General features: G+C 52.7%; 5 protein-coding genes across 5 annotated transcripts; 2 read left to right on the plus strand and 3 right to left on the minus strand.

Moving 5' to 3' along the window:
- Positions 1–3,826: 3,826 nt before the first annotated feature.
- Positions 3,827–5,248, minus strand: B0I36DRAFT_355055 (uncharacterized protein; the record flags this gene model as incomplete). Its single annotated transcript, XM_046157392.1, has 2 exons — positions 3,827–3,855; positions 4,423–5,248. The coding sequence occupies 2 exons, from the start codon at positions 5,246–5,248 to the stop codon at positions 3,827–3,829; spliced, it is 855 nt and encodes a 284-aa protein (XP_046005842.1).
- Positions 5,249–7,604: 2,356 nt separating this feature from the next.
- On the plus strand, positions 7,605–8,465 carry B0I36DRAFT_377836 (heterokaryon incompatibility protein s; the record flags this gene model as incomplete). Its single annotated transcript, XM_046160602.1, has 1 exon — positions 7,605–8,465. The coding sequence occupies one exon, from the start codon at positions 7,605–7,607 to the stop codon at positions 8,463–8,465; it is 861 nt and encodes a 286-aa protein (XP_046005843.1).
- Positions 8,466–9,590: 1,125 nt separating this feature from the next.
- On the minus strand, positions 9,591–10,387 carry B0I36DRAFT_435994 (uncharacterized protein; the record flags this gene model as incomplete). Its single annotated transcript, XM_046162794.1, has 2 exons — positions 9,591–10,071; positions 10,205–10,387. Coding segments are annotated over 2 exons (310 nt in total), but the record flags the coding sequence as incomplete, so codon positions are not given.
- Positions 10,388–13,634: 3,247 nt separating this feature from the next.
- B0I36DRAFT_368806 (uncharacterized protein) lies at positions 13,635–14,573 on the plus strand (the record flags this gene model as incomplete). Its single annotated transcript, XM_046159674.1, has 3 exons — positions 13,635–13,720; positions 13,777–14,439; positions 14,492–14,573. 3 exons carry the CDS (start codon positions 13,635–13,637, stop codon positions 14,571–14,573), a joined length of 831 nt encoding a protein of 276 aa, XP_046005845.1.
- Positions 14,574–15,521: 948 nt separating this feature from the next.
- B0I36DRAFT_368807 (uncharacterized protein) lies at positions 15,522–16,244 on the minus strand (the record flags this gene model as incomplete). The annotated part of the gene is made up of 2 exons (XM_046159675.1): positions 15,522–15,901; positions 15,983–16,244. 2 exons carry the CDS (start codon positions 16,242–16,244, stop codon positions 15,522–15,524), a joined length of 642 nt encoding a protein of 213 aa, XP_046005846.1.
- Positions 16,245–16,293: the final 49 nt, after the last annotated feature.

Here is a 16,293-nt window from a genome sequence, read left to right on the forward strand (position 1 = left end):
TGCACCTATGATTGAATGCTCCAAGAACGTATCTTAGTCTGGTGGACTGGGTAGTCCACGGTATGCTAAGATATGCCACTCTCCAAAGCCCTCTGTAGTCTCCTCCAAGTAGACTAGCACTGATCTCGGTGGCAAAGGGTCTCGGCATATCCTCTCCTTCGATGCACCTTCAAGCCGGCGGGCATGCGTCAAACGGGACACGAATAATCTACGGTAGGGACTGGGCGGGAGCGCCTCGGTGGGCATAGTAATGAGGCGGACCGTCGCTTAAGTCCGAACATCTCGAGGAGAGAGGGCTGGCGAGGAAATTCCAAAAGAGAAAGGGACCTCCACATAGGCGAGGAGCAGCCGAGTCGCGGTTATGCGATGTATTCGGACCATCAGCTGGTGTTCCTATGTCGCCTTCGAGGACTGATCGGTTGCCGGAGCTCTCATGATAGTGGCCATTTCCTTGCTGTCATCATCTCATTGCCTTCCACCTTCTCCTTTTGATTTGCGTTCGAGGGTGACGCGCACTTCCTACTGATGCAAGGCACTTCAAGAACGAATAACGATTTTCTATCCTCGTTGCTTGAACGTAGAACCCAGAGCACACGTGCATATGGAGCGAGGTATTCTCCACATGCTCGCAGACCAGATATGCGGCCCGCGTTTGCAGGCAAAGTTTCGTTGATCACGGTGGGCCCGCTTTCTCAGTCTCCGGCCCACATCCGTTCCAGACACCAGCTAGATGCCGCTCGAATTAGAGAGTCCAGCAGTGGATTTCTATGAAATTTAAAGAACGCCAATGAGTCGAGAAGGCCCATAGCTATCTTATATTATGATGTGAGGGGGATGCCGTAAAGATCCCGTTTAATAGGTAGGTGCACGGAGGCTTACTCAAGGACGACATCTTCCTTTTGGAAAGCCCCACTCTGCCGGGGTCCTCGCGTCGTGTATTGGGCGCTCGGGATAGCCCAGTTACAGATATGATCCAGCGTGTTCTATCTTTCAACCATATCCATCGCGTGCATCACTCTTGGACAGCAGCTTAACATTTGGTCAATGCGCCTCTATCCTTGTCAAGATATCTTTAATTGCCACACACTCGACAGCACACCCACCAATGTTAGGTTTAAGTTAACGTGCGCGGTGTTGCCCAAGGTCTCGTCAAATGATGGTCAACTACTATGTGCGGGTCTTTCTAAAACGCTCTTTGACTCCGAAAGGACTGCAACCATACGGGAAAGGGGAATTTCGGAATGGGTCGCTGAGAGTCGCGAGAAGCATTCCTCTAGCGATGTTACCAGGCGAACACAGAAGTGCGTGCCCGGCGTCGTCAGTAGTGCTGGGTCGGATGCATCTTTGCGGTTGCACAGAGCCCTGGTGATCCTTCATATGTTCGAAATGGTGCTCAGAGGTTCGTCCCCCTCCGCTAGTCCAGTTATCCGCGGAATAAGAAGCCACGCCGCTATTCCAGGCTTTGTCGCCCATAAGCGGGAATTCGCAGGGCTTTCAAGCCGAGCTCGCCATATAGGGCGCGTGAGCACTTGGGCATCGCTTCGTGGTGATGCCGGAACAGGAACAGAATTACAGGCGCCGTTTGCAACATGATTGGGTTCCACGAACTCTCGTTTACCCAGGCTGAAGGTGTGACACCCATAGATCCAGACGATAATGGCTTGAACAGAGACCGCATGGACCTGGCTTAGCGGGAAGAACCCTCATTCCGGTCAGGACACAACGTCCCAAGACAATAGTAGCGTTATGGCATGTGCTTACTTGACAAATGCGGTATAGAAAGGTCCATCAAATCGCAACAGCGAGAATAGAATCATCTATACCTCCAAGTATATAATAGTGTAAGTCTTGTAGCACGTGTTCTACTGCTGTTGAGCTGGGGACAGCGATATAACCCCATGCGGAAGCGGCTCCGATCCTCATGTCTGACATTACGCCCCAGGACCGCGCCCACGCACTGGTCGCAGTCACTCCGTTACTAGTCTACCGCCGTTATGTACAGGAGAAGTAATGCCAAACCGTACTACCCATCATCGGTTGTTACATAAGAAACACCCGGGAGGCAGCGACGACGACGACGACGACGACGACGACGACGTTCTGTACGGCGTTACTAACACAGCAGGTACTGGTCCGGCCGTACGTGAATCCGCTACTACACTTGACTAAGGTACTTGCGATCGACCCCGTTCGGGCTCCAGCCGAATTTACACCACTACTAGCAGGTCTAGCGTGGTGTAGCCGTGTAATGCTACAAGAGTACTTGTCCGAGCACGCCCCAATCCAGGAGGACGAAGGGCGCAGCTGGCTACAGGAAAAAGGTATCAACGTCTGTTGTGTATTACATTGTTTGACCCTTAATGTTCTCATTATTCGTAAAGAGGCGCCACTGTTACGCAATACTCGATGACCGCCCAGTATCCAACCTTGCCGTTATCCCGGAGCTATTCCAGCCACCCCATCGGAGCTGAACATGAATTTGCCTGGTCTACTCTAGCACCCGACCATCCCGATTTCGGGCAAACGAGGCGTCCGTACTTGGCGTCCAAGACTTCGTCTATAAATGTCAGCTAATTACTCAACCATTTTCGCAATCTGCCCATGAACTTACTCAAGTTGATGCGAGATAGCAATGGATTGACACCACTAGAGTCGTTACACAGGCACTCCAATGAACGTCCGTCAGGGGAAAGATTGCATCTGGAGCATGTTTCCGTGAACGATCCATTTACAATGAACATCTAAGCCTTTTGCCGGGACCAAAGTGCCGCCCTGGTTCCATAAGCAAGGTCCCAGGCTAATGTATGAGAAGTAAGTAAGATTAGAACCCAGCTTGGAGTGAAAGCAATTCGCCTCTACAATAATGGACGACCCACTACTCGTGCTTACAGGGTCTGCGTGTAGCCGAACGTCTATGAACATTGGTGTTAGCACTATACCCCGAGGATATGCTTTGATGCCGTACCGTGACAGTGATCAAATTGATTGTCCGCTAATACTGTCGGAGTGCCTACGGTTAATAGCAAAATACTTAGAAAAATCATGGAGATATGCTGCTTCATTATCGAGAGAAGCGAGATGAACCAGTCTCGACGACGCAGGCAACAAAGTGCCGGAAGGAGTTTAAATGTGCTCACACCGCAGTCAGCTGTAAAGTGCTACATTATTCCTAGTGACCTAATCGTCACCACCATATCTGGTCCATACTGCGTGCGCAGTGTTGCCTCAAGCTGCTGTTGCATCATTGGCCAGAGGACGAAGGTCCTCCATGTGTGAGCGATGCTACAGAACTGCTAGCAAGTCTTCGGGCTGTTTGCCTTACACCCAACTAGAATAACTACCTGTAATGCGTCGCATGTTCAAAATGCTGAGACAGCTGCTTCACGGTGGCGGATATAATGGCTTCGGAGGTACCCCACGAACGCCATGTCTACAAACGCTCGGCGCTGAGACTCAGCACCGGCTTCTTGAAGCTCCGAGGACATCTCAGAGCATGAATCGCCCTCGATCATCATCCCCACACATCTTGTTGAATGAACCAAGCCAGTCATGACCACAGCAAATTCATACAGAGAACGAAACACCACGGGTCAGCCAGCATGTAGCTTCCTGGCAGACTCTCGAGATATGCCGCTCGTGGCCTGGGCAACAACAAATGCATACTGGACTGTCAACCTTCATTGGCCAAGAATTCTCCAGGCAAAGGACAGACTATTTATGAGCACTGACCTAGCTGCCGCCATGACCGGTACACCATCCCTCACGGCCTCCATCTGCCGCCGCTCGCGTCCAGAATGGCAAGTTCGGCCTACACAGCATGCTATTATCATTCAGGCCAGCACTCTTCGCCTGAGGCTGTAGTACTGTGTAGTATCAGATCTAGGGCTATTATTTGTACAGTACAGTAATATGTAAACTGTAAAAGCAATACGCGTCCCGTTGGACATCCAATAGCGATTCTTGACCCATACACTGCATGACAGGACGGACGATATTCTGGAGGCAGCCAAAAAAAGTTCTTCGCATTATTTGTGACCCAGAAGCCCTTCTGTGAAAGACGGTGATACTCATGATTATTGAAACCCTGACTTGGGTGTTGGATCGTCGTTTTAAATACGTCGTCCAAGCTGCTGTGGCCCTGAAGCGTCTGCTGACACTGGCCTGTGGCTGTATCCCAGATTTTGACGGTCTTATCCCAGTAGACCAACGCTAGCTGGTGCCCATCCGGAGAGAAGGCTACGGAGTAGACGAAGCTGCTATGGCCCTCGAGCGTCTGTAGGCATGCATTCCATTCGTCTTCTACCACTGGCTCCAGAGATAACCGCTTCGATGCTTCTTCCTGGAAAAGCCGTCTTACAGTACTGTTCCTTGGACTGAATACGATAGCCGAGCTGTAGACCTGAAGGGGAGCGATCTCAATACCATGCTTATGATATCTCACGAACCGAAGCATATCTCGGATAAGGTCGAAGAATTGAGAAGACTCTCCCGTTGCCTTGTAATCGTCAGTATCTGTTGAATCAACGGAGGCTTTAGGACTCACTTGAAGTTGAGACAAGAGATTGGATAGGATTGTGATTCCGCTTGACAAGTTTCTCAACAGACTGAGAGCCTCTAGCCAGTGGAGGAAGGAACTCCTCAGAAACCGATCAGCGAGCCCGTGGTCGGCAAAATCTTCGGGATTGCTACTACTATCAATGAGGTGGTTGACCCAGTTGATGCACGAGTACCGAACCGATGCCAGTGGATCTGGGTTTGGACTGCGGGTCGGCACCGGCGCCCCGTCATGATCCAAGTTGTAGACATTCCTTCGCAAGGTCCGTTGCATCCCGGCTATGGACTTCAATGCCATCTCGTGATGGAGCGCAGCAAGGGAAGAACCGAGTGTCGTCTCGGGCGAGTGTGCGAAATAATCTTTGACCGATTGGTGCAGAAGATGTACGAATCCATCTTCGGTAACAGTCAGGAAAGCGCTGCACCTCTCGATGTACCACTTCACATCACCTTCGTGAGGGGTGCTTGTGTGTGCTTGTGGCAGTGACAGAGACCCCAGCTCCTCCAAGGTAAGTGGTCGGTAAGCGATAGTTGGCATCGAGAGCATCCGGATACACTGCTGAACATCCTCCTGTGGTTGCTCCTGAACCTTCTCCATCATCTTGTCATAAAAAGGTACTAAACCCGGCGGCATTTTTGTAAGAGTATCCAGCATCATTGAAGGCTTAACTAGTTCAAGTTCTCGTACAACCATACCGGCCCAAAGGAAGTTTCCTGTTGCTTTGGATCGAATTGTGCGGCGAATATCGTCTCGGGATGACGGATCATTTCTTAGTGTTGGTAGTCGAGAAAGTTTCTTGTCGATGAATGTATTGAGAGCCTCTGTGACATGTTCTTCGTTCAGCTCAAGACTCACTCTTGTCTGAGAGTCGTCAAGCCATAAGACCTGTTCGATCTCTCGCCGGTTCCGGCTCGACACAAGCCATTTCGCTGGGTAAGCAAGCACACTCTTGGCGATGAGTCCGAGAAGTTGTTGCTGGTCGTGTTTACACTCGTCTAAAGCATCAACGACCAGGTAGCATCGCTTTGCTGCGGGGCCAGAAAGCATACTGGCGAAAACCGTCGAGAGTTTGTGGAACGTATCTTCGCCCCTCAAAAAGCTGTTTCCCAACATGTTCGTAGGCTTTCTCGATGTGCTCGATCAGGGACGGGCACTGACGGATCAAGACGTACATCAATCCTCGCAGCACAGCCGAGGCGTGGTTGAGTTTTGAATCGGTCTCCTGACAGAGGAAGAAAGACAGGAGTTGTGGGTTGGTGGGAGAGAGAAGACGTCTGATGTTGAGTCTTGACCGAGTCTGTGGCTTAGATAGCTCATCGATGATGCCGCACAGAAGCATGGTTTTGCCCTTGCCAGGATCCCCCTTGATCCAGAGCAGCCGGTGTTTCTTGTCGTTTCGCCATCGCTGGAAACTCTCATGGTCCAGAATCCACTGGTATGCTTCCGGGATAAGTGGGCCTTTCCTTTGCTCGATATCGACCTTTCCGTCGCGAGGATCGGTCAATCGCAGATCAGCGAGGCATTGATTACGCCGAGGTTCGCTGTAGTAGTGGTTGTTAGTGTTGTTAGTGTCGCCAACGTGAAGCTGGGCTTGGCCGGAGACTGTCGCGTTTGCAACACTGTTGCCTTGTGTTATATAGTTGTCGGTCATGGTTGTGATCGACCAAGACGACTTTAGTACTTGCTTGCATGTGAACAGCAAAGACGCTGTAAAGCTGTAAATGTGGTGTGTCGGATTTCAGTTACACTGATGAGTGAGTCTGCTCCCTTCGTTGAGAAGAGGGGCATGACCGTCATGAGTGTTTTGCATATGCACGTGCACTCTCGTCTACGTGGAGTAGGAAGCACTGGTAAGTGGACATGTTTAGCGTATTTCAGCCAATCGCTAATGCACTGCCTGCAAAGGTCGAAATGCCCAACAACGTTCAATAATTAGACAAAGACATGGTGCACAGCCTCCAGGTGGCTTTTTGTCTGAACGAGTGCCACAAGGTGACAGGTAACAGGGGTCTCAGCCTTGCCAGTCTAGCAGGTGGGTCCACCATGGCACAGCGGAGTGGGCCACTACGCAGGACTTTGCTGCTGCAAGGCATCCAGACTTGGGGACGTCACATTTCAACAAAGATAGGGACCGCCTTCTCAACCGACGGCTAGATCCTACGTGTCTGGTAGCTGGGAAGAGTAAGACATGCCTTCAGTGCAATCACACCGCCGACTGTAATAGTGCCCGTTATAGACTGCGAACCGTCCTTTGCCGGCACAGAGTCTGCGTTATTCTCGGAATGGTCGACATGTTTAAACTGGTCAATGCAATTTCGCTCGATTGCTTCCTAAGCGAATCTTTCGTTCGGGAAGCCGTTGCGTGGTTCCTCCCGCTGATGGCATTAGTTTCCCGCTTTATTGTCCGATTAACGCGCCGGGCTGCATCGTGTAAAATCAACACGCTGCCTTCTTCTACTCCTCAAAGTCCTCTATCAGCTAGCCTATATCGGGCATGCTCGGCAGTGGTGGGTGGAGGCGTCAGGACTATTGATGCCGTGTCTCCGGCCTTCGTGATAGTAAACCTTACTCTGGTCCTGAAAGGCTCTCTGACGAAAAAGAAAGCAGGACTTCTGCTCCGCTTCTTCAGCTGAACAGCCACCATGCATCTGGATTGGAAGAGGGCTGAGATAGAACTTCTTAGACAACGTAAGCAAGGAATATGCGTGGCGTATTGCGCGCGCAGAGGTCAGAACGTGGTGATTGATAATTGGATGCGTTCCGACAGAGGCTGCGGGTTCCCCAAGACCCGATTTGCCTCTGGCTGACTGCCTTAACTTGGCGCTCACACCTGAGGCGGCGTCATTGCAGGACAGCCCCCACACATGCCCTTCTGAGCCTGTCACCCCTTTCACAACCACAGTCCTTTAGGCGCAGCCGTCGCCTGATTCTGCAGGCTGTCTTTGTGTAGACACCACAGCTCTGCGGGCTTGAATAGAGCGAACAGGTTTCCATGTCACCATCTATTGAAGCCTGTGAGGCTTTAGGTGCTCTGTGAACCAACATCATCATGGCAGAAGTTTTCGGTATTGTCGCCAGTGCCTTGAGCGTTGCCGCCCTTTTCAACAACTGCGTGGATTGTTTCGAGTATATCCAGCTGGGCCGCCACTTCGGGCAGGACTACCAGATGTGCCAACTCAAGCTGGACGTGGCCCGGACACGCCTCAGCAGGTGGGGCGAGGCGGTGCGCGTCAACGAGGATGCCGTTTTTGGCACGAATACGCCGGTCGAGCAGCCAGTCGAGCTCGCACAATCGATCCTGGAGGGGATCATAGATCTCTTCCAGTCAGCATATAAGACGTCTCGTCGATACGAGAAGACCGCAAAGGCAGAGGAGCTGGTCCTATATGAAGAGAAGGATCTGATGCTCCTCTTCAGGAGGCTGCACGATCGGCTGAAAGGTTTTGCGCATCGGAGGCGGGAACAGAAGGACATCGGCCTGGTCAAGAAGACGGCTTGGGCGTTGTATGATGGACGAGAATTCGAAAGGACCATCGACCGAATCATAAGCTTTGTCGACGAGTTGGAGAAGCTGTTCCCCGTGAACGCTACTTGCCGCCAGCTGGCAGAGATGGAAATTGAAGAGGTTGAGGACGAGCAAACCTTGGCAGAATTGAAGGAAGCGGCTCAAGATACCGACGAGGCATTGCTGGCTGCAATTACGCGCAAGCCAATTACAATCGGCAGTCGAAATTCCGCCAGGGAAGTCAGAGGAGCGGGCAACGCAGATGTCCAGGTTGGCAACCAATACAGTGAGGAGATGCTTCGTGGTGGCGCTATTACGGAGCAGACCTCGAACTCGGCAGAAGTGGTAGACGCGAAGGACAGGGCCAGAGTACAAATTGGTGGGCGGTTCGGCGTCCATTTCTAGCGAACCACATTATACCATCGAAAAGGAATTCGAATGCATTTGCCATCAAGATCAAGACTAGGATAAGGATGGCTACTGGGTTTTGTTTCATCTAGTGGATTGAATATACAAATTCACTAGGCACAGCCATGTGAAAACTATGCCTGAGCCTTCATCGTCAACGCTTAGGCGGAGTGAAATTATCGAAGTCGCATCGCGGCCTTTCACTGGACGAGCCCAAGCACACCAACATGCCTGGCCTCTTGTGGAAGGAGGACTTTGGTGATAAGCACTGCAGCGTATTCTGAAAGAACATTATGTGGCTGCCGAGATCGTCTCGTGGTGGAGTTGCACGTATAGAGGAGGCCAATCAGTGGCTGATTGTGGTCTCGGTCTCTTGCATGAGCAAAAGGCATGGTGCCTGCAATTATGGTCCAAGGGAAAGCGCCTTCCAGCTTGAGTTGGCACATCTGGTACTCATGCTTGAAGCGGCGGGGTATACTCGAGACAACCCACGCAGTTTTTGAAGAGGGTGGTAACGGCTAATGCACCGGCAATAACACCGAAAACTTCTGCCATGGGCCATAGCGAGTCCGTCAGATCGGTAGCATTCTCTCCGGATGGGCGCCAGCTAGCGTCGGCCTCCAGGGATAACACCGTCAAGCTCTGGGATACGGCCAGAGGCCATCGCCAGCGGACGCTCGAGGGCCACAGCGAGTTCGCCAGATCGGTGGCCTTTTTTCCGAATGGCCGTCAGCTAGTGTCGGCCTCTGAGGATCACACCGTCAAGCTCTGGGACACTGCTACCGGCCAGTGTCAGCGGACGCTCAAGAGCCACAGCAGCTTCGACAACGTATTTGCAACAGCGATCCAAAACGCAAGTCCAGGTTCCAATAATCATGAGCATCACCTTCTTTCACAGCAGGGCTTCTGGATCACACATAATTCTCAGAACATACTTTGGCTGCCTCCAGAGTATCGTGCGTCTTGTCATGCAGTGTACGGGTCAAGAATAGCTATTGGATGTCTTACGGGACGCGTATTGCTTTTACAGTTTACATCTGGGAGTTAAAAGCTATCACCTGTGCAGCTATGTGTTCCTCCACTTAGTCTTCTCTCTGATTGTTACAGCAATACATTTGCCTTACAGCTAATATATGGTACCAGGAGGGCCAAGGAGGAGCTCGTCTTATATGCTCTATAACTACAATACAAAACGTCTTAGAGATTGGTAGTACTCTAATCAATTCGATGCGGTACATGACGTGCTAGGATCGCTTCCGGTCCTTAGTGTTCCGGTCTTCAGCCGTAGCGTGGCCTCGGCAATCTCCACTTCCAGTGAGCACACTGGATGCTGCTTGAAAAAGCATAGGACGATATGGCAGAGCCTATCGTGGTGTCCGATAACACTAGGACGGGAGGTATGGTGCGGTACGTCGCGCGTCGTCGAGAACTGCGGCTGGACTGTGCTACGAAAGGTATTCATCGGTACTCCCGAACCTACAAACGAACTACGTAATCAACGACTACCTCCACCCACTCTTGGGCTTCCGTGCAGTAGACATCAGTAAGGCCAATTTCGAGAAGACTAGTCGCGAATGGCCAGGTAGGATAGTTTGTCGCATCCCTAAGTAGATCTGGGTCAGACAGGGGCTTATCGCGGCCGATCTCGAGTGGGAAAATGATAGCAGCACGAGCATGCGCGCGGGCTACCTCCAACGCGTCCTCGTCTTGCAGAGTGCCAGACTGGGCGGCCATACCTGGAAAGCCCGCATTTAGCTGGACTAAAGCCTTTGCATTCGGGTGGTTGGCCTTGAGGAACTGCAGGCCACTGGTTGACGGCAGCACGGCGAAAGCGGTAGTCTTGGATGCGGCGTTGCGGGCGGTGAAATCGGTGCCGGTGGTCTGTCGATGGGTGGATGCCGTAATTGGCAATTGGTGATCTGGAGCGAGAAAGGGTCAGTGGGCACCCGATTTGGCACGACGTGTGTGCGCACTATCTTGTGACAGGGTGCAGGGCGAGGGGCTCAGGAGCGGGCGGTGATGGGAGCATTCCTAGCCACGATATGGTGTTCAGCCTATGCTGGCTGATCCCCAGGGCATGGTGAGCAAAGCTCGATGTGAGCATGCTACGGGTTGTGGTTACTGTATTATCAAGCGGAATGCATGCCAGACACTGACGTTTGATCAAGGACCATGGCGCATGACTCAGCAGCGTGCCGCCCTCTTGTTGGTTGCCACGCTCGGCCTTGTGGGTAGCAGCATCCCCCAGCTTGAGCCCCCTCAGTTAGTGGGTTCCCGCGCAGTACCTGCATTAGCGTGGATTGACCCCCTCAACCCCGCTTGAAGTAGTTTGTTCGAGGCCATGAGAGCGCTGGATTACCGCCACCGACCCAAAAGCTTGCCGGGGCGCCTCACTGCCCCGCCATTGTTCCCCTCAGCCTAGTGGTGCTGACTGCTCGCCTTGGTACCAACTCCCCGGGACTGGCGCTTTAGTGTAGCAGCGACATCATGCGCACACAAGCAGCGCGTCCAAGTCCACCTCAAACTCTAGCGTGCTCCTCTCCAGAAACAACATGCTCAAAGGGCGCAGCCAGGAATCGTCAAATCATGACAGCAGAGGACCAATTCTTTACGGGCCGAGACGCCAGCAGCCATCACTGCTGTAAATTAACTGCGGGTCTCCGAGCAGCCCAGTGCACTGCTTCTCACAGAAGCACCCACACTGATAGTCGTTGCTACCAAGGTCCGGCAATCCAGTAGAGCTCGAAGCGGCAGATTTCGCTTTGATGAACTCCGGCCATTTCTCTATGTGATTTTCAGACTGGCTCGGCCACCGATTCATCACAAGATTGCAGTTCACCTTGGGCAGCCTGAGCAACAAGACCATGATCGTCCAGGCAACGTACATGGGGAGCGACTTGGTCTTGATTCGATTGAACCTCACTCGTCCCCGGAGGCGGCGTGGGTCTCTTCGACGGCTGCAGAGAGCAGTACGGCGGGCCCTTCCCTGGCCAGCAGTACGGCGGCGTCTCGATGCGGTCCGAGTGCGACAGCTCCAGCATGCCCGCAATATTGGAGGACGGGCGCTGCTAGCGATTCGACTGGTTCATGAACGCGGACAACACGACCGTGAGCTTCAGGCAGGTCAAGTGTCCGGATCAGCTTACCGCAATCTCAGGGTGCGTCAGGGACGATGATTGGATGTTTCCAATTCCTTGAGATGGTGACCAGTTGGAGTAGTGTTGAAGATACAGTTTCCAAAGAATAGGCATAGCGTTGGGGCTTGCACGCCGGACAAATGACGAGCTGATTGGGCTGACTCGAATGATTTGTTGTTCCCGCTCCACGTTAGCCGTGTTTGCAGTGGCATACCGGATGTTGACCGTTTTGGGCTGGTTGGAGCCGATTTACCGACCATACGCCGAGATGGCATACGATTGATATCTGATGAGATCCATGCTTCTTTGTCTTCTTCATTATGGCCACGATGCAGGTAAGACTGCCGTTAATGAAACTCCAGGCTCGAGAATTCCGGAGGCGTGGCCGGACCGTAGGCCAAGTATTATTTTCACCATCGCAGGCTCTTCTCTCATACAAGTGTCTATGCTCCCTGCTCTAGTCGCACGCAAATGAACGGGCTCTGCACCAGCCAAAACCTTGTCACGAGTGGAAGCACAGTCTGCCTAATGTTCGTGGTGCAGCACCTGGCTAGAGGTCGGCCTCATTGCTGCGTTCGTCGTCTGTCTCTTTCCCTCCTTCTGCAAGCCCGTTATCAACTCATAAGTTCCCTTATGGTGACGGCGATGTTGCCGTTGCCATCGGCGCGTTGGCGCCCCTTGACATTGACTCTCAAGAAGCACAGCAACAGCAGAAGCGGGGAAACGACGACACAATTGGTAAGTCGTCGACTCCGACCTTGCCGTGCCTTCACTCACCAAATGATTATGAAAGCTCCCGCAGGCGCGCCGACGATGACGGCGATGCGGTGCGGTGCGGTGCGCGCGTCAAGGTTGCCTGGTATCGACGGAAAAGGAAGTGGTAGGCGTTGACTATAGCTTAGCACACGCACACAAGCTTTGCTTCCACGTCTTACAAGAGTGAAAGCATAAATCAGCCATTCAGATACGGACCACTTATGGACGTAGGAGATCCAACGATGATCGAAAATCAGCTGTTTTCGCTGAAGCACTAACGCCTTTGGCACTGAGGAGATGAGCTTCTCTTGTGCGTGAGGGGCCACTCTTGCGTGCACTCGCACACGAGGAGGAACTGCATGTCGACCCGTGACCACGCAAACTCCTGCTGGACTTATACGGGTAGCTTCTCTGGAGACGGTCCTTTGAAGACCAAGCCTTCTTGTGCTTGCTTGCGAAATAAGCTTTGATCAAGGCGTCATCGCAGGTGATGCCGATTATCTGTAGCTTTGCACGACGCTCCCCGTAAGGCTCTCGAAACCCCAGCCAAAGATTAGTGTCGTTATGCTGTGCTTTTCCTCTTACGAGATCAGGCCTAACCACAGCCACTACTAGCACACTGCCCAGCGCATCGTATCGGGCGGCTCTGTAGGATCATTCTTCCAAATCTGGGGAGCCTTTTTGCGGCTCGCCAAATGGCCAAGACGTAGACGATGGCCTTGTCAGTCCCGGTTCTCCCTCTCATCTGACGTCGCTGGCAGGCCTGTGATCCAGCGACCAACATACTCCTGGCTGGCTATGTGTAACTACCCGCAAGTAGGCATCCCACGCAGTTGAGCAGGGATGGATCAGTGAAAATTCCTCCTGAGACACGCGCGGAGTTTGATCAGCCTCGTTCGCAAACGTGTGCACCTCAAGGAAGTGATGCTCCCGCAAGACTTACCAAAACTCTAACAAAGAGCCACTCAAAACCAAAAACAAGAGAGGCTAGAGATGCTTGACGCCTTTCTACCGAATCAGCCTTCATCTCGAAGTTCTGACAAACTTAATTGAGCCCCGGGCGGGTCGTGGTCGATCTATCTCGCATATTGAGCATGTGCTATGATCGGAAGCGTGCAGGATTCCGTCTATAAGAGAGCAAATTCCTTCTCCGGGCCCATTTTCTTTCACTTCCTCAATCCTTGACCACTGTAGATAAATCAATTGCTTATTCCATCAGCGGAATCCCACGGTGCATCCCTACGACTTCCGACACCTGCCGACAACCTCAAAGATGTTGCAGGTCGTCACGGATGGTACATCCAGTGGCGACTCCGAGGTCTCTCTTGCGCAGAGCGTGACCTCTCCTAACAAAGCATCGTGAGTAGTGTGCACCGACCTATTGATAGTGAGACTTTCTCTGATAGCAGCTCTAGACCCTACTCGGACATGATTGCCCTTCGCTGCACCGATGGAGTGCTCTTTGTCCACAGGTTCAAACTCGAGACCATGCCAAAGCTTCATTCTTTGGTCTCACCGCACCATGAGCTCAACATCCTGGGAGTCTCCGCCGCAGCAGGTCATGTACTCGTCAACTTCCTGTACAAGGGATACTACGATGTCGCTCTGTCGTGGAATGCCGGGCGTGTCACGAAAACGCGCGATGCAGAATTGCTACGCTGTAGTTTCGATGTTTATGCCACAGCGCGGCAGTACGACATCGACAGCCTGGCAATCTTGGCACAGGACGATATAGAGAGCCGGACTGTTCACCTCGAGCCTGCCGAGGCCCTGGCCGCTGTCAAGAAGGCCTGTCCGCTGCCGGATACAAAAGACGAGTGGCTGCGCAACTACACGAAGACACTGCTCAATGCCGCATACCCTAGTATCGAAGCCTTCCTGACATCAACCATCATGGCGGCCGACCATGCCGAAGAAACCATGTCAATCACGGAAATGCTGCTGCGTACCGTGATTTCATCAACCATGGAAAGAGAGCTCGAGGAGAAGACAGAGCGAGAGGCTGTGGAAGAGGCTGCACGAGCGGAATTGCGTCCTGAGCTTGAAGCGCTGGAAGCGAAGAAGACGAGGAGAGGGAAGTTGGGCAGGACGGACCAGGCCAGGCTAGATGAGCTGACATGCATCTTCGAGCCGGTATCTAAACCCGACTTCACACCCCCACCCGAAATGGTATAAAGTGGCGGCCCGGATCACGGGTTTGCTGTACACTTGATAAGGTGTATCTGAGATTTCGTACCTCCAATACACTAATTAAGTGCTGTCACTACATAGCGTCTCGGCATATGCGGAAGTCGTTCTAGGGAGCCCGAGAAACTACTTGAAACCGTACCGGGTGTCTGTGAGCCCCAGAGACCGGTGCCGCCAGCAAGGAACAATAATTCGCCCTCATATTCTACACTCTTTTCCTCGTTTTGAAAGACGCTGGAGCACCTCGAGGTCGAGATACCGACCGATGAGTCACGTCGTTGTGGCCGCGGTTGGAGATAGAGCTCTGGTACTGTGTGACATAGAAAAGTCCAAGCAGAGCATTATATGACTGGACAGGACGTTTATGTAACGCGTTGAAGAACTCGAGTTAGGATTGTGACGTGCGATCTTTCAATGGACGGGTAAGATGCCAGCTGCTCAGAGCAGCTACGGGGCGCAATCGCTGATGTCAAACTTCCACCCAGATTCAGTGCCAAACAGGCCTTGCGGGTTCTCACGGCGCGCCGGATTGACGAATGAGTTCTTCGTCCCAGCCCCAAGAGATCGGAACATACAAGCATGGCAGATGAGTTGCGCAGACAAACCGTGTTCCACTATCGCGAACTCTTCCTCCAGACACGGCCTTTGGCGATGTCCGTTCCAGACTTGATTCCAGCCTTGACTGAGTGCCAGAACTTCTGTTGGTCCAGCTTGGACTACGTTGTGAGACGGTGAGCCAGGAGGTCTTACGAGTTCGCCCCGTCCGCGACAGTAATTAGTTCTAACACCACCGCGGATTCAGAACAATCGCCGCTTTCTGGGTCCATCAGTCTTATGCGAAGAGCACATGTCGAGTCTCGAGCAGCTTTCGAAGGTCGAACTCTTCCACTCCAGTCAGATGCGCTTGTCTAGCGATGTGCGTCTTCTCTGCTTGCGAGGCGGAGTACTTGAAGTCAGTCGTGTACCGCTGGATCTATTTCTTCTTAGACGGATCCGCCGTTCGCTCCGGCTCTGATATAGCCCTGCGCAAGTTGTGGCCCGCCAGGGAAAGGCCGGTGCAAGAACCGGCCAAATCCGTGATGATGCCGTCCAACGCCCTAGGTGACAACAACGCCCTAGGTGACAACAACACTTCTTTTGGGTCCGGTAGGGGCCAGATCTGGTTCTCATACAGCTGGCGCAGGGAGTTACCCAGCATGTATGACTCGCATTGGTTGGGACCGTCGTTGTTGGTGCGTCGTTGTAGGCACAGGCTGTTCTCACTTGCACAGCCTTTCAGGAGTTTGTCGATGTTGGTGCGGATGGGACGAAGTAATGCCTCGATCATCCTGACCTTCTTGCCTTTCAAGTAGTCTGTGGCCGATTGTCAGCTAGCCTGCGACAATCACATCAGGTTGGCCCACGTAGCCAGTCTTGTAAGACGGCAGCACTGACCGACTAGCCCTGGAGGAAGGACACGAGGCGTCGAAGCACCCTCCACGGCAGCTCCATTTGGCATGTCCATGACGAGTCGTGTCACAGTTTCTTCGTACTTGTCCTTATGGCCCAGTTGATAGAAGATCCAGCTCAGACGCAAGAGACTCTGCTCGTGCTTGTCGCCTACCTGTAGGGACAGGACCCAATGCGCAACGAAGGGCTGGAACAGCGCCATGCAGTCATACTTGTCCGCCGTGACCACCAGATCGTATAGCTTCATGATGAACGTCTCGGGCGTGCTGGGGAACCTCGAGTACCTTGTCCCATGC

The sequence above is a fragment of the Microdochium trichocladiopsis genome (assembly GCF_020744255.1).
Source record: "Microdochium trichocladiopsis strain MPI-CAGE-CH-0230 chromosome Unknown B0I36scaffold_12, whole genome shotgun sequence".
In the NCBI taxonomy this organism is placed as follows: domain Eukaryota; kingdom Fungi; phylum Ascomycota; class Sordariomycetes; order Xylariales; family Microdochiaceae; genus Microdochium; species Microdochium trichocladiopsis.